Here is a 24,604-nt window from a genome sequence, read left to right as displayed (position 1 = left end):
CAGCTCAGCAGTTCTGAAGTCACTTTCTAGGAGGAATGGTTTAGTTTTCTTCAGTAGAGAAAGCCTCATAATTAGCTCCTATGTGTTGAGGGAAGGTGTTCCATATGTTGGGTGTAATGTAGGAAAATGAGCAATCGCCAGTTTTGCTTTTGAGAATGCGGGGAATGTGTGCGAGTGAGAGGGATGCAGATTGAAGGTGTCTGGTGGGTTGGTGAAAGTGTGTGCAGCAGTGCAGGTATTCTGGTCCTGTGTTGTGTAGGGCTTTGTATGTGTTCATGCGGATTTTGGCTTGGCTGTGCTTGTGAATGATGAAGTGCAAAGCTCCTCGAGACGCGGTGTGAAATAGGTGTAGTGTGGGAGGTCGAGTACGAGTCTTGCAGCAGTGTTCTGGATGGGCTGGAGTCTGTGTAGGAGTTGATTGGAGATTTCAGCATAGAGAGTGTTGCTGCAGTCCAGCCTGCTGGTGATGAGTTCTTGTGTGACGTTCTGTCTGGTGTTCTGTAGCTTGCATAGGATGTGATAGCACTGACTGGAGCGGTCATGTTGAGCATCTCGTCTAGGATGATCCTAAGATTTCTTGCATGGTATGTGGGTGTGGGTGTTAGCCCTAGCTCAGACGGCCACTAAGTGGAGTGCCATGGTGCTGTGTTGTTGCCAAAGACCAATACTTATGTCTAGTTGGAGTTGAGCTGAATGCAATTGGTTTGCATCTAGTCTGCTACCATGGTCATGCAGTTTGTAAAGTTGGTTCTGGTGGTGGGGGACTTGTCTAAAATGAGAGGATGAGATTGGTGTCATCGGCGTAGGAGATGGCTATGATGTCTTTTGTTCAGATGATATTGGCAAGCGGTGTCATGTACATGTTGAAAAGGGTGGGGAGAGGGACGGCCCCTGTGGGTCTCCGCATATCAATCTCTCGGTCTCTGATGTGAAGGGTGTCAGTCTGACCATGTGGTTCCTCTTGTGAGGAAGGAAAAGATCCTTTTGAGAGCAGATCCTTGTATGCCAATCTTGTGGAATCTTCTGATGAGGGTGTTATGGAAGACAGTGTTGCTTGTCACGGAGAGGTCGAGCAGGATGAGGACTGCTGTTTCTCCTCAGTCCAGGATGATTCAAATTTCATTGAAGAGTGGTGTTTCAGTGCTTTCGTTCTTTCTGATTCCTAATTGAGTATTGTCTAGAAGATGGTGAAGTTTGAGTTGGGTTGTGACTTGCATTATGATGGCCTTCTCAATCACTTTGACTGGATAACGGAGCAGGTAGATGGGGTGCAGGTTGCTCAGTTGATTTGGGTTGACTGTGGGTTTCTTGAGGAGGGTGTTGATTTATGCAAGTTTCCACTCATCCGGAAAAGTGGTGGACTTGATGGAGGTGTTGATGATGTGGGTCACGGTGTTACTGATTGGTTATGTCCTAGGTTGTAGATTTAATGGAGGCATGGGTCCAATGGGGCCCCTGAGTGGATGGTCTTCCTGATTGCCACTGTGTTGCTTCTGGTGAGGGTTGTCCATTCAGTCAAGTGGCTGTCTTGGTTGGTGGCGGGTAGGTTAGGAATGAGTTCTTTGGAGTTGGGTTGATGTGCGAAGTTGCTGTAGATTGCTGAGGAAGAAGTTGGATAGGTTGCATCATAGTTGTTGGGAGGCAGCCATGTTGTTGACCATGGCTACAGGCGAGGCGAAATCCTTAACAATAGAGAAAATCTTCTTCCAGCTGTTGGAGCTTCCTTTGATGTGGTCCACTGGTGCTTTTTTCTTGGGGTCTCTTAGATGCTGGTGATAGCCTCTGAGTTTAACCTTGTAGGTAGTTCTGTCTGTGCTTTTGTGGCTGGCACTCCAATTCTGCACTCCAATTCCTTTCTAACGGTTAACTGCTTTGTTTGGTATCTCGGAGGTCTTCTGTGTACCAGCTGGCCTCCTTGTTTGATGTATTATGCTCAGTCGCAGTCCGTGCAGTTAACAGCGGTGGGGCCGCGTGGGGGGGGCGGATTTCGAGGGACGATGCAGAGGGGAAAATTAAATAAATAATTAATTCTCCCTCGCCATCATCCCTCGAAATCCTCCTCCACGCGGCACCACCGCTGTTACCTTCACGGACCACAGCTGATGATGCCTGTTGGGTTTGATGGGCGTGAGGGAGTCTGTGCAGTTTTTGATCCATTTGTTGAAGTTGTCGATGGCCTTGTCGAGGTTGTCTGTGGGGCTAGGTTGATCCCTGCTGATTGCTCTGAGCCCTGGTGAGTTTGAGCATTTAGGTCTTGGGCATTCCGGTCTGGATGACATTCAGGGAGTGTTTATAGCACTGGATGTCTAGTTTGAATGACCCCTTTTAGGTAGAGTTTGTGCCATAGGCGTATTGGTCAATTTTGATCCTGTAGTCGGTAATGGAGTTACACAGGGCTCCATGTGGAGGCTGAAAAGGGCTCGGAAGACATTGAATGCCTGGGGTTCTCCACAGTTTTATAAGGATCTTTTGAAACCTGGAGGGGCCCCTTTGAATGAACTGGTGTCAGATAAGAAGTAGGACAGCTGGTGAAGAAATGTGCCAGTGAATCCCATTTGAAACTTCAGTATATGGATGATGTTGGGATTAGCAACTGTTTCAAAGGTAGCTGAGAGGTCCAACAATTGTGGTCAGGTTAACATTGTATGTGGTTTATAATGTAGCTATCTCATTGGTAGCGTGTGATCTAAAACCAAATTGATAGAAGATCAGATGACTAGCAATGATGTCATCTTTTCGTTTTGCATGGAGTGTTTTTTCAGTTATCGTTCTGATAAATGGTAGGTAAGCACCTGATGGGCTGTGGTTTGCCAAGGCAATCAGCATCTAGTGTAGTTATCCTGGAGAGTGGGAGGAGCTGGCTTGTCTTGAGAACTTCTGTGAAGATGCCTTAAGTGAGTTAGGTACGACAATGTGCAATACAGGTGTGAACGCTTACCCGAAGAGAGGTTTGATGAAGGGCAAAGGTAAGACATCATCCTAATATAAGTTGGCTCTGAGAGATTTGATGGAATCAGCATGACCTGTGAGAGACATGGATTTGAAGAGTGACTGCATTGGATGCATTGCAGACGGGTGTATTTCAGAGGAGGAGCTAGCCTGCTGTTGTTGATGTGGTCGCAGTTTCCTGTATTTTTTTCAGTGAAAAAGAATTTGCTCACATTTAACTTGTCTATGGATTGTGGGATTAGATGGTTAGGTAAAGAGTTTCATGGACTGCTCGATTCCCTTTAACTACATTTTACATCTGCTAACCACTTCATTGATGGTATTGGCATAATATTTGGCTGTGCCTAATGTGATCAAGCGGTTCCATTTTTGTTGCTGTGTGTATATGAAGCATTTGTTTTTTTTATAACTCTCTTTAATAGTTTTCAGGTCATATACAAGAAAACAACAGTATAGATAACCTTGCTGCAATGATCCCAAACCCCACTTTGCCCAGGTAGGACAGTAAACAACAGAGCTAGTCCTCCGATATCAGGGTTTCCTAATAAGCCATCCATTTTCCCCACACCATGCAATGTTTGTCCAGGCTCCCCCTAGATGTAATTGCAAACACAACAATGATGGACAGAATGTGGATCAATGTCACACATTCCCCCCAGTCCAAAGATCTGGGCCCAAATCCATCGTTTTTCCACTCCACACCACCCTGGGTTAGACAATGGCGATATGCAAATCAGCGCTGACCCTGTGCCCCATGGGAACAGTCCAGTCCAAACTACAAAAGCCATGTCCTTCCCAGAACGGAAACAAGCATCCGAGGACCGGCCCGGTTTCGAGGTAACACCTCTCATCAGCCCGGCTAGCTTGATTCCAGTGGTGTGGAGTGCCTGGGACTCACGTCTGAGCATCCCCAGTACACTTAGAGCGGTAATTGCAAACACAACAATGATGGACAGAATGTGGATCAATGTCACACATTCCCCCCAGTCCAAAGATCTGGGCCCAAATCCATCGTTTTTCCATTCCACACCACCCTGGGTTAGACAATGGCGATATGCAAATCAGCGCTGACCCTGTGCCCCATGGGAACAGTCCAGTCCGAACTACAAAAGCCATGTCCTTCCCAGAACGGAAACAAGCATCCGAGGACCGGCCCGGTTTCGAGGTAACACCTCTCATCAGCCCGGCTAGCTTGATTCCAGTGGTGTGGAGTGCCTGGGACTCACGTCTGAGCATCCCCAGTACACTTAGAGCGGTAATTGCAAACACAACAATGATGGACAGAATGTGGATCAATGTCACACATTCCCCCCAGTCCAAAGATCTGGGCCCAAATCCATCGTTTTTCCACTCCACACCACCCTGGGTTAGACAATGGCGATATGCAAATCAGCGCTGACCCTGTGCCCCATGGGAACAGTCCAGTCCGAACTACAAAAGCCATGTCCTTCCCAGAACGGAAACAAGCATCCATCATTGTTGTGTTTGCAGTTACCGCTCTAAGTGTACTGGGGATGCTCAGACGTGAGTCCCAGGCACTCCACACCACTGGAATCAAGCTAGCCGGGCTGAAGAGAGGTGTTACTTCGAAACCGGGCCGGTCCTCGGATGCTTGTTTCCGTTCTGGGAAGGACATGGCTTTTGTAGTTCGGACTGGACTGTTCCCATGGGGCACAGGGTCAGCGCTGATTTGCATATCGCCATTGTGTAACCCAGGGTGGTGTGGAGTGGAAAAACGATGGATTTGGGCCCAGATCTTTGGACTGGGGTGAATGTGTGACATTGATCCACAGTCTGTCCATCATTGTTGTGTTTGCAGTCCCCCTAGATGTATACACAAATCTCTCAGCTGTGGCGGAGTAATCCATCCCTCTGGTCCAATCAAAGAATGCCGGGCCAGGTGTGAGCGCCAGTATCAGGCATTGACTCTTTTAGCAATAATGAGGCCCATACCAACCAACCACCTGGTATGGAGACTCCCCCACCCCATGCATCCTTCAGGCCCAGGAGAACCAGCTTCAGGTTTGGCGAGACTGTCCTACTGATGACCTGGGAAAAAAGTGTTAAAAATTCACTTCCAGTAGGTCTAGATAATCGAGCAGTCCCAGACCATGAGAAAAAACATACCCGCTCAGTGCTGAAAACACCAGCACAGCGGTAATATGTCAGCCCTCGTTCTGCACTGCAATTGTTATTAACATTTGTTCTTGGTAAGGTCTTTGGAATACCAGGGTGCTGAAGGGTATAGCTCATGCTTTGATGTCTTATTTGGATGGTAGGTGTTTACATGGTTTTTCTAGAAATGTGTTGAATGTACTTAGAAGAGTACTGAAGATAAATGTAGATGAGGCAGAGGGAGAGAGGTTGTTGACTGAGAAATCTTAGAAGAACCTGAAGGTCGTGGTGATAAACATCTGTCTGTGGTGCTGGTAAGTAATTCTAGTCTGAACAGTTATTTTGGTGGTGCTGCTTAATGTGGCATCTTTATTGCTCAATTATAATGATTTGCTGCTTATATCAAGTGGCCAACCTGAAAGGCCAGCTCACAAATAGCCCACACCTAAGGGTCTTAAGTCTGCCAGGAACTGAGACAGTTTGTTCAGTCACAGGGTGATTTTGCAGCTGTTGACCGAGCATCATTTGCTCTCCCAGTGAGATCGCCATGGTTACCTGCATTTAAACTGATGAATTAAAGGTGGGCACCTTACGCTGGAGGCACTTGTGAAATAGTCTAATTTCATTAGATCAGTTGCCTCTCATAGGGACATCATATGTGAAGTCATATTAAATGCACTCGTGGCATTACGATTGTGCAGTTGCATGTCTCTGGAATTTAAGTGGTATTCTAGATTTGGAATTGTAACCATGACAGCCCTTCTAATGAAGTTTTGCATTATTAAAGGTCATTAGCTTTATCATTAAGTAATCTTAGTAGGCAACCATAATGTCTCCTAAAATATGGTAAAACGTAATTTGGTGTTACATAATGACATTAATAACAACTCTTTATTTGTAATTTCCATATTTCTTCTATAAGCTGGCCCAGGGCCACGTGGTGTAAACTTAGACCACAGACCTTGCCCTGTAACCCCTACCTTGCAACAACAGGGTATTGCCCTCAAGGCATTGGGCACAGGACGTGATGTTTGGCCAGTGTCTACATTTGCCTTGCTTTCTTCCATGCCCTGTGTCTAGTACCCCACCTCTTCACCTAATTAAGTTAAAAGAGAAAAAGAGTGTGAAAAGCACCAAATGAGAGGCTGCAGTACTGGTTTGCACATGGCGTTGGGGTTATGTGCACACTAACATAGATCACAGGAGAGAAGGCTCGGTTGTTCAGTTCTTAGTTTAGGCAAAGGACAAGCCTAGTATTTAAATAACACATTTTAGTCATTTATTTTATCTATATGTTGTTCAGAAATGTGAATTGTGATGGTTGTTGAAAAACTAATCTGGCAAAATGGGTATTCAGACAAAATATTGAGTTAAAAATTTTTAGACCCAGAAATATTGAGTTTTTAATATCGTCATCCACAAATATCATGATGTAGGAATCTCTTTGACAAGAATTTCAATTTTCTAAGGTAATATCGATGTCAAAAATATCTGTTAATTGTGTTTACAAAAATATAATTGTAAAAAATATCAATTTTTAATTATCTTTATGTATTTAGTATATCTTTAAATTGCATCAGTTAGAAATCGTTTATATAATTATTGTTAATATTTTCAAATATCATTTGTAAATGTTTAGGTATTTTTGAATGCCATTTAATTAGTACATTTTGTAATTAATTAATTTAGTATGTTTTATTTTAGATGTGGGTTGTGGAATTTATAGGGCTAAAGGGTGGGAAGTAAATTAATGAAAAATAATTAACTTTATTTAAAATTAATTATTTAATTGATAATTATGTAAATTGTGTAGCTAATGAATTTTTAAAGTTTTATTTTAAGTGTGGATTGTGGTATTTGTAGGGGTAAAGGGTGGAAAGCAAATTAAATATAATAAATTATTCTTAATTTAAAAAATGTCATTGATAATTATGACAATTGTATAATTATTATCATTTTTAAGATATCTTTTAGGTGAGGGTTTTTAGGGGTATGGAGTGGAAAGTTATTTAAGACATTTATTCATAATTAATTATTAATTATTTAATTGATAATTATGTAAATTGTGAAATTACCATTTGTTAAATTATATTTTAGGTGTGTGTCAATTAGTTTGCAGAGGAATAGTGTGAGAAGTTAAGTAATATTTAATTATTACTTAATTATGTATTTCTAATTCAAATATTTAATGTATTTATACTTTTGTAAAAAAAAAGTAATTTTCGTTTTATGTTCTATATTAATTGTGTTTTGTTTTGTTTGTAGAGAATAGGGTGGGACATTATTTAAGTAATAATACATCAAAGAAATATTTAATCATTTATTACAAATTGTTTTATTTATAACTTAATATGTTAATTGTGGTATACTTGTTTTACTTCAATAACATTTTAATTGCTTGTTGTATTGTTTGTGAGAATTTAGTGTGGTATTGGAATTAAATTAATAATATTTGTTTTCATTGACAATAATTATTAAAAATTGCTATAATTATGTAATTTGTTTATTTTTGTTAAGAATTAGACATAAAACCTTTATATATAGAATTTATTATTTTTTATTATTTTATAAAATTGTTAAAATATGTTATTAGTTTGAGGTGAAGTACTCTCTATTGCATGTTGCACAGACTGGAGTGGGAATAGTAAATTTGGACCCTCCGGTGTCCAACACTTTCCCTACTGTTTCCCAGACTGGAGTGGAAAAGTACATTTTAACCTTCCTAAGTCCAATGCTTTCCATACTGTTGCATCTACTGGAGTGGGAATAGTAAATGTTACCCCTCCTGCAGTCCAATGCTTTCCCTACTCTTGCACCTAGAAGAGGGGGAATAGTCAATTTTACCCCATGTTGTCCAACGCTTTCCCTGTTGTTGCACAGACTGAAGTGGGAATAGTAAAGTTCACCCCTCATGAGTCCAACGCTTTCTCTACTGTTGAACCTGCTGGAGTGGGATTAGTCCATTCTACCCCTCCAAAATCCCATGCTTTCTCTACTGTTGTAAGGAACATTTTATTAATTCTAGAATTTAATAGTTTTGATAAAATTGTTTACATATATATAATTATTATAAGATTGTATATTTAGTTTTGCATTTTTTATATAATTTTTTTATATATAAATACATGCAATTTTTAAGATTTGGTTTTATTAAAACATTTTTGTTTACTTTTTATGTATAATTAAGTTGGCAATATTTTGAATGTTTTTGTAGTTTGTAATTTTGTAATTTTTTTTATGTGTATGTAAAAATATATGTGTTTACTGAAAAACAAAAGGCTACAGGGGCGTTCTAATTAGGCTTAGATTTCACTTGTACAAAACCAGTGAAATTCAGCAGTTCTAATTACCGGAGCGCCCCTGCAATGCGCTGTTTAGGACCTCACATATTACTTATGACATGGTCAGTGACATCACTGATGACATATTTGATGACATCACCAATGAGAGCATCCAGTGAGTGTTTCATAAACATTTCTGAGTTAAAAATGCATACTAAGCATCTGCATAGCATGAGTTAAATTACTATTCTTTTTGTAACACAAATGAGTGATACTGTTTCTAATATATGTAATCTGAGTGGCACTGTGACTGTCTGTATCAGTGTGGGAGTGGGTGTCTGAGTGGTTGTATAGGTGTCTGAGTGGCTGTATGGGTGAACAAGTTGATGTATGAGTAGGTGTGTGGGTGAGTGAGTAACTGTGTGGGTGGGTGTTTGTGTGTAAATATCTGTATCGGTGGGTGGATAAGTGTGTTGGCGAGTAGCTGCAAGGGTGATTGAGTGGCTGTATGGATGGCTCTTTAGGTGAGTGGCTCGGTGTGTTAGTGCATGTATGGGTTTGTGGCTGACTGGATGTATGGGTAAGTGAGTGGGTGTGTGGGTGGCTGTTTTGCACAGTAATCATTTGTCTGAGTGGCTGTATAGATGAGTGGGCAAGTGAGTGATTGTATTGATGTGTGAATGTGTATGTAAGTGGTTTTGTGGATCAGTGAATGGATGTGTGAGTGGCTCTATTGGTGAGTTAGTAGCTGCATGGGTGAGTGAGTGGTTGAGCGAGTGGCTGTAAGGGTATGTGAGTGGAAGTGTGAGAGGTTCTGTGGATGATGTCATCGGTAATGTCATTTGAGATGTCATGAGTGATGTAATCACTGATAGTACTGACCATGTCATGAGTGATGTAATATGTCAGCAGTGCATTGCATGGGGGTAAGTTATAACTGCCAAATTTCACTCATTTTGCATGAGTGAAATCTGAGCCTAACTAAAACGTCCTTGTAACCTTTGAATTTTTCAATGAATTTCAAAGGGTTTTTTAAATCCTATTTCCTAACTATAATGTCTGTGTAACCTTTGTTTCTTTTCATTGAATTTGTAAAGTTTAAAAAACAATTATTTATTCATTATAATATCCCTGTAACCTTTAGTTTTTTCAGTGCAGTTCAATGTTTTTTTACACTTTATTTCCTAACTGTAACCTGAGAATGGGTGTGTGAGTGGCTGTATAGGTAGGTGAGTGGGTGTATGAGTCGCTATAAGGGCCTTTGAGTGGGTTTGTGAGTGACAGTATGGGTCTGTGAGGTGTCTGTGAGTGACTGTATGGGTGTGTACATGGCTGCGTAAGTAAGTCTAAAGTGCCTGTGTGGATCTCAGAGCGGGTGCGTGTGTGTCTGAGTGGGCCTGTGAGTGGGTGCATGGGTGTCTGATTGTATTTGTTAGTCAGTGTGTGAGTCTCGGATTTGGGTCTGTGAGTGGGGCATGAGTGTTTTTGAAAGTCTGTGAGATGGTGGATGAGTCTCTGAGGGTTGAGTGAGTGGGTATGTGAGTGTCTGAGTGGTTCTGTCAGTGGGTGCATGGTACATAAAGTGGGGCGCTCACTGGACAGATCTACTTGCCAGCTTCCCCAGTGATGGTTCTCCTGTCCAGCTTACCCCAGTCCACTACACTCTGCTGCTTTCAGAATTGTGCCTCCTCTGCTTGCTCCCACCCTGTATTTTGCCTCTTTGTCCTCATTCTGCCCTTTACTTTGCCTATTTCTGGTCGCCTCTGACCTTTATTCTGCCTCTTGCTGCTCATTTATGATCTATATTTTGTCTCTTGCTGCTGATTGCTGACCTCTATTTGGCCTTTTTCTGCTAGTTTCTCACCTTTATTTTAGGGGCGGGTTGTATATTCCACTCGGCAAGCACCAAGGGGACTTCATCACCTAACCAGTAATGCCAGGAGGCACCTTTGCAGAGTGGTTGAGTAGGAGATGGGGCTCCAACGAGGTCTCAGCAATCCTGCTGTATGGGACTTACTGGTGGTAACAATAGACATCCCAACGAGACTCAGCAGCCAAGGGGACTTCATCCCCAACCACTAGTGCAGCAGGAGGCTATTTTGCAGAGTGGCTGAAAAAGGTGGCAGGGTCTCTGATGAAATCTCAGCCATCCCGCTGTGTGTGACTTACTGGTGGTAACAATAGGGGTTCTTGGCCCCTACGACCCTCGACAGCCAAGGGGATTATATCCCCCAACCAATAGCACACCAGGAGGTGTGTTTGCAGAGTGGTTGATAAAGGGGGTGGGACCTCCGACAAGGTCTCAGCAATCCCACTGCGTGGGACTTGCTGAGGATAACACTGGGAGTTGCTAGACCCCAATAACCCTCAGACGCCAAGGGAACTTCATCCCCTAATGAGTAGTGTGCCAAGAGGCTGTTTGCAGAGCGGTTAAGAAAGGGGGCGGAGCCTCCAACAAGGTCTCAGCAGTCCCGTGGTGTGGGACTTATTGGTGGTAACTAAGGTTTTTTTTGGCCCCCAGCGACCCTCGGCAGCGAAGGGGTCTTTATCCCCTAGCCAGTAGTGCAACAGTAGTGCACCAGGAGGCACGTTTGCAGAGTGGTTGATAAAGGGGGTGGGACCTCCGAAGAAATCTTGGCAATCCTGCTGTGTGGGCCTTAGTGGTGTTAACAATAGTGGTTCTTGGTCTTCAACAACTCTCAGCATTCAATGGGACTTCATCCCCCAATGAAAAGTGTGCCTGAATTCAGGAAATTCACGAGTTTGTGCCAAATAAAATAAGCGCTACGTCTTGGTGGATGAAGTCTCCTTGGATGCTGAGGGACCTTGGTGTCCAAGACCCCCTCCTGTTACCACCAGTAAGTCCTACACAGCGGGACTGCTGAGACCTCCTCAGAGGCACCGCCCTTATTCTCAACCACTCTGCAAACGGGCTTCTTGGCGCTCTTCTCAATATTTTTTTATTTACCTGTATATGTATAGGTAAATTATATTTTTGCACTCAATATTTTTCACACAATTTTTCTGTTGCATGATATTTCTAGTTTCGATGTTGTCAGAGAACCAGTAAAATGATATGACATACATTAAAATGTATTGCTGCTATCAGTACTATTTAGAAATGTGGGAAATTACGTTCCCCTATTTAAAATGATCATGAATGGAATTGTTTTTGGATGCTACTATGACAGTGGTGAAATATGGGGTGTTTCCATCTTTACTCATGTCAGAGTGGAGTATAATTAGTTTTTTTGTGATTGCCACCATTATGATAATGGAGCACGGTGCACCTGTCATCTTCAGAAGACATACATTCTGTAGACTTGTTGACCGCTAAGTGTTTTTTATGTGTTCTGAATATTTTGGTGAAGCCTGTTTCCATATTTGTGGTTTCTTGAGATCATTGATGATGGTGCAAACTGCATTCAGATTGTCAGTTGTAAATAATTCCTGGAATCTTCAGCAACAACTTTTACTTAAGTACATCTGGCTGAAAGTATGTACTTACAAAGGGGAAGCTGATGTGACCTCCTTGGAATGGATGCAGAAATTTCTCAGTAAGCTCAATAAGATCAGAATGTGCTTCAGTGAATTTTGCTTTGAGAAAATTCCACCTGGAATGACCCAGGGATCATCCCTCCTGCATCTTCATTTAATATTACCCTTTATTCATGTATCACCAGCCGGTTCTTCGGATTCTTGATGAAAATGTACAAATCAATTTTATCTGAAAAATGATATGGGGAATCAAGACATCATGAAAAGCTTGGAACACATTTCTTTGCATGTAGGAGAGTTTCTGCTGTCTCGCTAAGGCTAAAACAGAGCTCACTGTGCTTGGTTGCCGGGTCAGTATTGCAAGTAGCCCCCTTTTAATCGTCCAGCTCCTGCTGAAACCTGGCTATGAAATTATTCCAAGAACTCACTTTTCCTTAATAAATCAATGGATTCATCAAATGTACTAATTTTGAGCTTGTCAAGCTTTGTATTAGGGTGGAGCCCACCATACATCTAGTAATGACACAGTTTGAAAAACATCCTCGCAAACGGAATCAGACACCAGATTGTGATGGATACTCCAAAACCATGTATAATGTCACTTCAGGTTACTGAGAATTCTTTGAGGCTAACACAGTGTAGATACAAATGGCGTTAACAAAGAATGTGCTGGTCCCAATAAGAATATAACAGACCGGTTACAAAACCAGCCTGCAGCAATGGCTCACAGGCTGAAAATTTGAACTATTTGAAGCTCTAGCTGAAAATAGTCGTTCGTTCAAAGACTTTATTCGAATTGAATTCACAATTCATAAAAGTGTACAAATAAAAAACACAATTAAAATTCCATCATTTCCAATCAAGCTTAAACATTATTACAGATAGATTTTTTTTTAAATTAGTAAAAAAAAAGTTAAAAGAGATAAAACAGTGCAATCAGTTAAATACACACTAGTTAAAAATATCTTAATTGTCTCTTACTATCCCATGTCAATGGTCCTTCTTACTCTTAAAATTGTATTCAAGTAGAGGCTCACTGTGCTGATGGTAATGCAATCATCTAAAGACCTGAGTTTATTATAGGCATCTTTTGCTTTCCTTAGGCCCCAGGTTAACAGGAGGGGTTTTAAAATTTGTCGTCTAGAATAGCTATAAAAAGTGCAAACAAGAGCACATTGTATATTTGATTGAAATGATTTGTCATCACAAGGACACTGCCTTTTTACTCTCATCCAGTCGTTACAGTTCGGAAATGATACGAGTCTGTGGAAGGTTTCCAGGCGGAAGTATGTCAGGAGCCTACGATGCTGTAGGGGAAGATCTAGCACAAGACACAACTGAGGACCCCTCTGAGATGTCACATTGTCGTGGCTGATGACAGATTTTTTGTTCCTTTCACCTTTCCACCTTTGCAATTCCAAGTGATCCAATAAGGTCTTTTTGAACATGGATCGCGAGAGCTGTACCAATGAGGCTGGGTCAGTAAAGTATTCAGGATGACAAATTTCACTGACAAAGTTCTTAATATAGCTAAGCCATTTGATATTTTTTATCCCATGACAACTTAAGCAATCCTCAATAATACACCTATTCAGTTCTGTGGCAGGGTTGGTCCAAACATTATGCCAAAGTAAGACCGGGGCTAATTTTATAGTATCCGTAATATGTAAAAGATCAACTTCGGCATGTAAAACATATATAGGAGTGCTCTTCAGTGTGGCTGTTATAAATCGCAGGAACCTATTCTCGATTCGCTGAATCGCCTCCACTTGCTGCCAGCCCCAGATGCCCGCCCCATAGGTCCCAATAGCCACACATTTCGATTTAAATATTTGGAGGAGCTCCCTGACAGGCCTGTTCCCTATTTTTTTTGCAAAGCACATAAGCGCACCAGTAGCTCTATTAAGTGCCAGGGCCCTTGCATTCACCGCAGGCTTCCACGTGCCTTGCCTGTCAAAATGGACCCCCAAATAACTAAAGATGTCGGCTAGCTCCACTCTTATTTCATCTAGAGTAACTAGATATGGTGATCTTTGCTTGTTTGGGCCACATGACATGGTAAACGTCTTCGTGACATTTACACGTAACCCCTTATTCTTCATAAAGTTGGTAAAAGTCTGTACGGCTTTCCGAAGACCCACCTTTGTCTGCGAGAGGATTGCCGCATCATCAGCGTAGAGTAAAATGGGGATGGGTTTGCCTTTGATTACAGGATAATCGTAATACTGTTGTGTTAAACAAGCTCCCACCCCATTAATATAGAGGTTAAATAGCAGGGGAGCCAATATGCAGCCCTGCCTTACCCCTCTATTAATCCTAAAGAGCTCAGTGCATTCCCGCCTCTGGCCGTATCTTACTCGTGCTCCCGCCTCGGCGTAAAGTTCTCTAATATAATCTATTATTTTATTGTCCAGCCCAATGTCCCTCAGAGTCTGCCAGAGATTATCGTGCAAAACGCAATCAAATGCAGAGCTAAGGTCTACAAATGTCACATATAGGTTGGTTTTTTCGCATGTATATATTTAGAGATGATTAGGGATAGATTTAAGCCCTGCTCGATTGTCCCCCGTCCTCCCCTGAACCCCTACTGAAAAGGTGATAGCACTTCCCGTCCCTCAAGCCAATCCTGTATGCGAGCAAGAATGACCCTGCCTGCCATCTTCATAAAGCCATCTAACAGTGAGATGGGCCGATAGCAGGCAGGATCATTCCTGTCCCCCTTTTTGTAAATCGGGACCAAGATTGCCTCCTTGCATGTTGGGATCAGACCTCTTTTGCCCATACAGTTCAGGACTCTAGTAAGTAGAGGAGCCCACAGATCTAGATGCATTTTGAATACGTCAATAGGGACAGAGTCTGGTCCTGGTGCTTTAGAGGCCGAGCTTTCCCCCAAAGCTTTATAGACCTCCTCTACTTTGAAGTGGATATCTAAGGGGAATGGGCAATCTGCAACCTCCCTAGTTGTTAATGTTTCCGGGCAAGGTACAGGTAGGACCGGTGAGTCATAAAGGGCTTGAAAATGACACACCCACTCCTGGGCCGTAATGGCGTTATCTAAACGAGGGCCATGGTCATCTTGGTAAAAGGGAGCGTTCACAGCCTTCCAAAAGGCAACAGTATCCTTTTGTATTGCTGCTGCGTGAAGAGCTTCCCAAGCTTCAACTTTTATATCTTTCTTTCTTTTGGCCAGGGCGGCACGATAGTTGCGCCTTGCCATTTTTACCTGTGCTCTGTCTAGCGGGGTAGCATGCAGTACTTGCTTTAGTTCACTCAGTGCCCTTGTGCAATTTGAGTCAAACCACCCAGGGATTCTCGTAACTGTATTACGCGGGTTTCTGGTCAAAAGTTGTTTAATTGAACAGCAGATTTTATTGAAGGAGTCCAAAACATGTTCTTCGTTCTCTTCTAGCGTCAAACACGTATTAATTTCCTTTTGGGAAATGGTCACTAATTTTTTTAGGAAGCTCTCTGGTATTACCTTCTCCCATTTGATGCAAAATCCGTTACTCTGACCTAAGATGGGATTAAGGTCATAATTGCGTTCAGTATTAAGGAACGGCGCATCCAGAGTTAGCTTAAAGGTGACTGAGATAGGGTAATGATCACTAATACCACTTTTGAGTGTCTCCCATTTAGTGACTAGTGGGGCGTAGCTAGATGAAAGTAAAGTGAAATCAATAATTGATTTTGCCCCTCTTCCATTAAAGGTGGGTGAAAATGTTTTAGGCACGGAACAAGCCTCATTAATAAATACCATGGAATAATCCACCAATAAGTTGTTTAACATGTCCCCTAATTTTGTATGGGCAAAATGGCTTGACGCCCCTAAGTTTTCATCTTCCCATCCACACACACCCTGTAGACTCCTTAGACATAGAGCGCAATTAAAGTTCCCTACCCACATAAGAGCCAAGTCGCCCGGACAGCTGTCTTCAATCCTCTTAAGAGTGCCTGACAGTTTTTTAATTACAGTTTCCACATGCACTTTCAGGACGTTGTTATAGAAATTAATTATAGCTAAATTTTTAAGAGATCCCCATGTTACCATTAATATTTGATAATATGGGCAATCCAAAAAGCTCCCACGAACAGTAGGACCTGAGTAGATCGACACATATATAGACAACCCTCCCTTGTGTCTACCCATTTTACTAGGGACCGCTGGCGTAAAGAAGGTTTTATATCCCATCAAATGGGATTGCTCGCTAGCCCATGTCTCCTGTGGAGCTATAATGGAGTAGGACATAGTTAGTAATCGCCAATCTGCGTCATTAATTTTTGCAGCAAGGCCCGCTATATTCCACGATATTATACTACCGGGAATTTCTGTACTAATTGGGCATGTTGCATCAGTAGATATCACAGGGGCCGATGAAACACTGGGAGTTATCCCCGAAAAATTAGCCAACTGGGGGAGCGATGTTATTTCTTCCCCAGGTACTTGGGTTTCAAGCTGAGGGACTATCTCAGGGCAGGGTTCCTGTATACTGATAATATGTACAGGAACCAGGTTATATTTTTGGGAACTCAAATTATCTTTATTGACTTTTGTCTTAAGAATTGGGGACGTGTTAGCAAGGGGCCCCAACCGTCATTCACAGTCGTCCAAGCCTGAAAAGGCTTCAAATCTGTTAGCGACTTCAAGGGGGGTAAATGTTATCAAAGGGGATCTGGATTTAATAGATTCGATAGAGCGACGGCGCTCTGCCCTACGCTCAGCCAATAGGGATTCCCTTTCCATGTCAGGGGCAGGTTTTATAAAATAGTTGTCCAGGGTACCTTTGCTATTTCCTCCTACGTCAGCCAACACAATTTGTTCAGGGGTGGCAGCCATAGAAGAAAACAAAAACAGATAATAGGGTAATATAGCAGAGTTAGATGATATTTGTTAGTTACTTAGCTCTACCATAAAACAGGCTATAATAGTAGCAGTGCAATCCCCAGTCGGTGACCCCCCACACCGTTACTCAGCAAGTGAAATGGCTCTAAGGGGCAACAAGGGGGGGAGGCCTATAGGTGTCAACAGGGTACAATAGACTTTGTAGAATGTGGCAATAAAAAGACAATTCCTAAGTGAAGTTGGAATATAAGCACATTTGAAGGCTCTGCAATATTAGATACAGCAACACCTTACTTTTAGAGTTGGAGGCGACGAGCATCGGGCGGTGGCGGAAGTGAACGTAAGAGAATGGGCCCAGCCCAGCCTCGTTCAGCCACCGAACGGCCACAAAACGGCCCGCCCTTTGCCCGGGCTTCGCCCCGTGCTCTGTCCCGCGCGCGTCCCGCGTCGGGGAATGAGTAGGCTTGTTTTAAACCCCCGGGCAAGTGGGCGTTGCCGCTGCGGGAAGAGGCTGCAGGTGTTTCCAATCCTAGCCTCCCAGTCCCCACAGCGGTGTTGATGGATTTAGCGGCACGCCCGTGGAGCGGGGGCCGCGCTTGGCAAAGTCCTTAGAAGTCCGTAGAAGTGCCCAGCAACAGTGGCAGACTGCAGATATCCCGGTAAGAAGCAGGCAAGTGAGTGGCACCCGCGAAGCGGGTGCCGCGAACAGTTATAGTGGAGCCAGGCAAGAGGACGTAGCCGCTGCGGGAAGAGGCTGCAGGTGTTTCCAATCCTAGCCTCGCAGTCCCGCAGCGGTGTTGATGGATTTAGCGGCACGCCCGTGGAGCGGGGTTCGCACTTGGCAAAGTCCTTAGAAGTCCGTAGAAGTGCCCCAGCAACAGTGGCAGACTGCAGATATCCCGGTAAGAAGCAGGCAAGTGAGTGGCACCCGCGAAGCGGGTGCCGCGAACAGTTATAGTGGAGCCAGGCAAGAGGGCGTAGCCGCTGCGGGAAGAGGCTGCAGGTGTTTCCAATCCTAGCCTTGCAGTCCCGCAGCGGTGTTGATGGATTTAGTGGCACGCCCGTGGAGCGGGGGCCGTGCTTGGCAAAGTCCTTAGAAGTCCGTAGAAGTGCCCCAGCAACAGTGGCAGACTGCAGATATCCCGGTAAGAAGCAGGCAAGTGAGTGGCACCCGCGAAGCGGGTGCCGCGAACAGTTATAGTGGAGCCAGGCAAGAGGGCGTAGCCGCTGCGGGAAGAGGCTGCAGGTGTTTCCAATCCTAGCCTCGCAGTCCCGCAGCGGTGTTGATGGATTTAGCGGCACGCCGATGGAGCGGGGGCCGCGGTTGGCAAAGTCCTTAGAAGTCCGTAGAAGTGCCCCAGCAACAGTGGCAGACTGCAGCTATCCCGGTAAGAAGCAGGCAAGTGAGTTGCACCCGCGAAGCGAGTGCCGCGAACAGTTATAGTGGAGCCAGGCAAGAGGGCGTAGCCGCTGCGGGAAGAGGCTGCAGGTGTTTCCAATCCTAGCCTCGCAGTCCCGCAGCGGTGTTGATGGATTTAGCGGCACGCCCGTGGAGAGGGGGCCGCGCTTGGCAAAGTCCTTAGAAGTCCGTAGAAGTGCCCCAGCAACAGTGGCAGACTGCAGATATCCCGGTAAGAAGCAGGCAAGTGAGTGGCCCCGCGAAGCGGGTGCTGCGAACAGTTATAGTGGAGCCAGGCAAGAGGGCGTAGCCGCTGCGGGAAGAGGCTGCAGGTGTTTCCAATCCTAGCCTCGCAGTCCCGCAGCGGTGTTGATGGATTTAGCGGCACGCCCGTGGAGCGGGGGCCGCGCTTGGCAAAGTCCTTAGAAGTCCGTAGAAGTGCCCCAGCAACAGTGGCAGACTGCAGATATCCCGGTAAGAAGCAGGCAAGTGAGTGAGCTGAAAATAGTCATTTTTCTCCAAGCATCAAGGCAGATCACAAAATGTAATGCAGTATGCAAAAGACATTCTGATAAATTACCCTGAAAGTCTACAGAAACTGCCCCCATTACATTCACACTAGGAACCTGTGCTTCACCAACTCCCAAATCATCAGCCATCATTGTCTCAAACAACATAACTATTCGGGCCAGCTCCAGCAGTAGGTGATGAAAACCTATTGAACTCACTCAATCATTTGTGCAGGATAACCTATGCAAATTACCTTGTCTATCTTTAGAAAAATGCTGATAACTGATGTTTTCAAGGACGTATTCCAATAAACTCAGACTTTTTGATTTGGTATATGAGTAGAGTCAATTTAGCTGTAGCTTTACCACAGATATTGATCATTATTGAAATGGTATCCTCCCTACAACGTTCCTCAATTTTCAACCCTGAGAAACACAAGGGGAGCCAGACCCAAACGGACAGGTGGGGAGGCTGGGCCTTAATTTGAATGAACACAGCAAAAAGTTGCCTCACCACCTACATTTAAATCCACATTTAAGGAACGTTGAACACGCTAACTGTCGTTATCAACTGGGTATTTTTATTTATACCAAAATATTTTTAAAGATTAAACGAAGTTTGTCAAACACAAGGAATCGCAGACATACAAAGACATTTTTCTACATTGAAAATATCAACCAAAATTGTTATGCTTTTCTCTACACAAATATATTACAAACTAAACAACATGGTCAAACACAGAATGAAAAACAATCTGAAACAAACAGAAAAATTGAACATATACCACATCAAGTAATAAGCAAAATTCTTGTAAATAAGAAAAATAAATAAAGAACATGAAGGTTTGAAAAAAGAGGGGGAAATTAGAAAAGGAGCAAAGTAAATTTGTAAGTCTTTTTACAACCAGCAAGTGCTGGTATGAAAGAATAAATCATGGGTAATCCTTTCTAATTGGCCGACGCGTTTCGAATCCAGGTAATTATTTCCTGGAATCTCATCAGGGCACAATTAGTCTGTCTGTAGGGAATAGAAAAGGATGACGAATTTTAATCTTTGTAGCAATAGACTTTTTTCCTATTATGTGGCACTCAGAGGATGGACCTACCATTGTGGAATGAAAACGAATTCAGAGGAAAATGCACATGAAGTCTGGATGTGCAGGGTAGAATTACTCGATGAACAGTCAGGAGAGGGGGCCACCTGGAAACGAATAACCATTGTGAAATTGCCGTCATGTATCTGCACATTGCACGATCTTGCAAAAATGAAAACGGCATACCGTCAGCTGATGCTTTAGAGGAAGCTGGCGGCTGCCGCTGGATTGACGTTATGTTCCCTTGAAGGCTTCAAATGAATTATGACCGGTGACACTGTGTGGAGGAAGGGGGGCAATTAAATCAGGGAGCCGTGTCTAATTGTAGGCATTGTAAGCTCAGAAGGCATCCCGAACAAGCATACCTTAATTTTGCGGACAGGTGCCGAGTAGCCTTGTGTTTTCTTTTTTAATTCGGCTTATGATTCATGAAAGATGACGGCATCCGCTGTGGAAATAGCGGAATAGATTAGTTGGAGTGTAAAAATGCCAAGGTTCTAGTTGAAGCCAAAGGGAAAACGCACGGACACAGCTTACCTGCGTCCAGCCCAGTCCATGCCTACGGCGTTCTGCAGTATTACAAAGATGGACGCTAGGTGTGTTTACCTGGAAATAAGCCCTCAGCTGATGGGCTATGCCTTATGGGAAATGTAGTTTAGTGCAGGGATGCAGGAATACGAAGTGCTAGATCGCTGCAATTTACAGGAGCTGTTTATGTATAGGTAAACGGTGGCACCCCATGTTTCATGTTATTCAAGGAATAAATTAAAGAGGATGATTGAGACAAAAACAGGAGCAGAGGCCATTACATGGCGCCGGGGCACTAATGAATTACAGTCTGGCAATCTCAGACAAACTGTTGAGGCCTTTCTGCACACTATTAAACTTGAGGATGAGATATGCTTCCTTTTTGAGGAGCATTCTGTCCACATCTGCGTTGCGGTGTGGCGGTCGTAATGTATGTAACACCGTCCATTTAAGATCATTTCCATCGTGTTTGGCCTCCAAAAAATGTTCGACCATGGGGGCATTCAAGGTTTTATTTTTAATCCGGGACCTGTGCTGGCAAATGCGCGTATTGACTTGTTGTCTTGTTTTGCCAATATAGATTTTGTCACAGGGGCATGGACCAGGTAGACCACATTCTCGGTCTTACAGTTGGAAAATTCAGTGTGTTTCCATCTGGTCCCCCCGTGTTGGAACTCGTCGCCCTCAATGGTATTCGGGCACACGACACAGGTGCCACACTTGTGGTGCCCTGTAATTGGTTTGAGGTTCCATTGGGTCAATAAATCGTTTTTTCTTTTTGGGTAATGAAACATCTGCCCTCATGATCTGTTGTCCTGTTGGCAGATATACCTTCCACTGTAATAGAAATGTCATATGCTTTATTCCAGTTCTAATACAGTCAAACGAGTCATCCGCCACATATGTGATGGAGGATCCCATCCGCCAACCTCTATATAAGGCTATATATTAGGTCTCCATATCCTACTACTGGAAATTAATTTGCAAGCCACACTTAGTTCTACAGTAAGACCACTGCTTGTAGAAAATAAACTTTGTGAATCAGCCCCTTGTGTCATTCACCAGGTAAAGATGAATCCTTTTGTTATCTTCTCCTTCCAACATGTATGCAGTGAAAGTGCTCCAGCAAAGCATCCAAAGTGGTAAAGCTAGGGTCTTTTGAAATGTAGCCCCAAACCTAAACCTAGGTCTAAACTGTCCCTTTCACTTTAGAGCAGGAGCCTCCTACCTTTTCTGTAGTGAACGCTACTTCTGATCAGTAAAAATCATTATGAGCTAATGAAGGCCAAGCCACTTGCGCAATGTACCAGACACCCCCACGCCCAGTATCATCAATTCTAAACCTAATGTCCATAGAGCCAAAGACTAGGGTTTGAACAAAATACTATGACTAGGGGCACTATAACAGAGCTGCTGTGTGTGTCAGGGGAATATGCCATGCTACAACGCAGGTGTTTACAATACGTGCTATTACAACGCGGTCATTACAACTACTGCATTGTTATTACGCATAATATTAAAACACAAGTCATTACAATGACTTGCTGTGGGGGGCACTAGATTTTGGAATAGTATAATTTACTATTCCAACTCCAGTCTGTGCAACAGTAGAGAAGGTGTTGGATTTAAAATCCAGCACCTTCTGCCCCCTACAGCAAGTCATTGTAACAACTTGCGTTGTAATGGTATGCGATGTAACAATGCGGTAGTTGTTATGACCGCGTTGTAATGGCATAGGATGTATCAACATCATTGTAAACTATGTTCATCATGTCAGGGTCTTTGTGGATGTATGAACCTGATGCACATGATTGGAAGATATGAGTATGGGTGAATGAGAGTCTGTGTTGTATTACTTCCGTCATATGTGGCACTGTTACATGTATTACACAAACATACAACCATTTCTTTAAATAGGAGAAATTTAAAGTGCAGAAACATATTCAGTAAAAAAAAGTTGATAATATGGAAAGATTTTCTACTCTTTCAATTTCTCCCACTTAAAAAATTGCTGTATTTTTCAGTTAAAAATATGACACTTTTTTTTACCAGCCACTGGGAGAAAAATGACTACTGTGTGTAAATGGGACACTTTGAAATGGGAGAAAATTAAACTGAAGAGTTAACTTTGTTTTTATTGAGTCCATTAAACTGTTTATTTAACTTTTCTCCCGTATCATTTACAAACAAGAGGAATCTTGCACCCACTAGCCTGTAGACACAATGCCATATTTATAACAGAAGAATACAGCCATTTGTTTAAATAGGAGGAATTTAAAGTGAAGAAACATGCTTCATAAAATGTTAAGACGTAAGTGGCTTATTTGAAAGTGGAGAAAGACAGTGTCTCAATGTTTTATAGAAATATTTTTATCCTCTTTAAATTTCTCCCATTTCAAAAAAATGATAGGATTTTTAAGGACTTTGAAATGGGATAACATTCAAATGAAGAGTTAACCTAATCATTAAGTTTACGCTTCATTTTAATTGTCTCCCATTTAAAAGCATTCAGAAACATAATTTTGTTCTCATGCTCCAATATTGAGTTGACAAGGACTAACTCCATCTCATTATCAGGCCCAGCTATCTGCAGCCTAAAAAAATAATGTAAAATAAACACCCCATTTGCTTAACTTTAAAAGGGATATGTTACCTTGTGCATATCTGAAAATGAAATCAAGCCTGTGAGCTACTCTGAAGATGTCTGTGAACTAATGGTATCGCTTGAAGACACCTACTTAAGAGTGATGTCAGTAAAATCTGTGTACAAAAATGTTGCCATCTGAATAGAATGAAAATGATTTGTGATGTTTCTAATTGTTTCCACCTCTTACTCAGGATGTGAAATTGTACCAGATGTAAATGTGGCAGCAAAAAAATTTGGAATCAAACTTTTACTACCAGTTGCAGACGGTATGAACGAAGTGTGTTTACGATGTGAAAATGTGAGTAGCATTCACACATATCTATTTTACTTTTCATTATTTTTCGATTCTATAATTTTGGGTACTTTTATGTTGTACGGGCAATTCTGACAAGATTATCACTCACACATTCCTCTTATTGTAAGAAGAAATTAAACCTTGGGCAAGTTATAATTTTTACATTGAGTCCAAGTAACAACTTCTATGAAGTTCTCTTCCTCTTAAGTAATGGAAACCCAAACATATGAATAATTAACATATATATCTTCAAGATTTAAAAAGTATGATATAAGGTGTCTATTTAAGAACTTACACAATTAATAGGCCAGGTTCTGTTCAATCATTAACCTTTCCACTCGGAGAGAGGGATATTTGCTGCATGTAAGGCCCTCACCCAAATCGAAAGTGGTATGTTTCATCATTGGACTTGTCACGGCTTGGGCCGGTGGCGTCCAAGGTGGCACTACCACTATGCATGGGAGCAAGGTTTTTTTGTAAAAATGTACCTCCAAAGGATTTTCAATTGCCAGAGTAAAAGAACTGTTAAAACTATCTAGGGCTATCCAAAAATATTTGTATTAGCTGATGTCCTGATAGGGTTTGAAACAGATAAATGAATGATTCCGGAGGCTGTCCATCACCCTGTCATCCTCACTAATGTCAACATGTTTTGCCCATCCTTCTAAGCACCCAATGGTTCAGCGACCTTTATCAGGATGTCAAAGTCTCTGCCTACTAAATAATGCAAAGTCTACGTGTTAGTTTTCGATAATTTCACCATTTAATATTGTGAAGTCCTAAGTTTTAAAATAAAATTCAAAAATACTTTATTTGGACAATGAAGTCTGTCAAAGTGCATAGAATGTGTGATGTGGTAGAGGCTGGGTGATCAATTACTAAATGGATGACCAACACCTCAAGTCCCTGTAAGAAAATATCTTAATAGGTTTTCTAGTGATATCTTACAAACATTTCCTCCTGATGTCATTGCTCCAGAAATTTGCAGTGTCCATCCCCTGAAGTACATTTAACAATAGGGAGATACCGCCTCAGTTTCCCCGGATTGAGAACAATTTCCTCAACTCCTGGAGCAATGATCTCCGGAAGCCATATTTATAAGATATAAATAGGAACCAGGAGACCCCAATATACCAAGATAAAGGGGAAGTCATAGGGGTTCAACGTCATCAAAGCAGGTATATTGAGCATTACCCTACCTTTGTGACCCATACATCCACACTTCCATCACAAGACCTACTCTTACAGATGTTCCTGCTGAGCTGTTTATAAAAAGATTGTTAGTATTGAATAGTATAGTAGAATAGAAAGTGAATGAAGTAGCAGGTGTGATGAAAATGTGATGAGTAGATGTGTGGGTGGCAAACAGGGTGGATCTAAGGAGTACTTTCATCAGGAAATTTCAGAGATTATTGTGGCTAGAATGAACGCCTGCACCATAGACCAGCA

General features: G+C 42.6%; 1 protein-coding gene across 1 annotated transcript in view; it reads left to right on the top strand.

The window, feature by feature from the left end:
- Positions 1-24,604, top strand: part of FERMT1 (FERM domain containing kindlin 1) — a 323,796-nt gene that overhangs the window by 192,310 nt on the left and 106,882 nt on the right. The window contains exon 11 of the mRNA XM_078649519.1: positions 23,052-23,158. Within this exon, the coding sequence (XP_078505645.1) occupies positions 23,052-23,158 (107 nt within the window). The remainder of the gene's footprint in view (positions 1-23,051; positions 23,159-24,604) is intronic.

The sequence above is a fragment of the Lissotriton helveticus genome, chromosome 6 (genome assembly GCF_964261635.1).
Source record: "Lissotriton helveticus chromosome 6, aLisHel1.1, whole genome shotgun sequence".
Lineage (NCBI taxonomy): Eukaryota > Metazoa > Chordata > Amphibia > Caudata > Salamandridae > Lissotriton > Lissotriton helveticus.
Note: the sequence above shows the minus strand (reverse complement) of the source record. Positions and strands in the feature narration are given on the sequence as shown.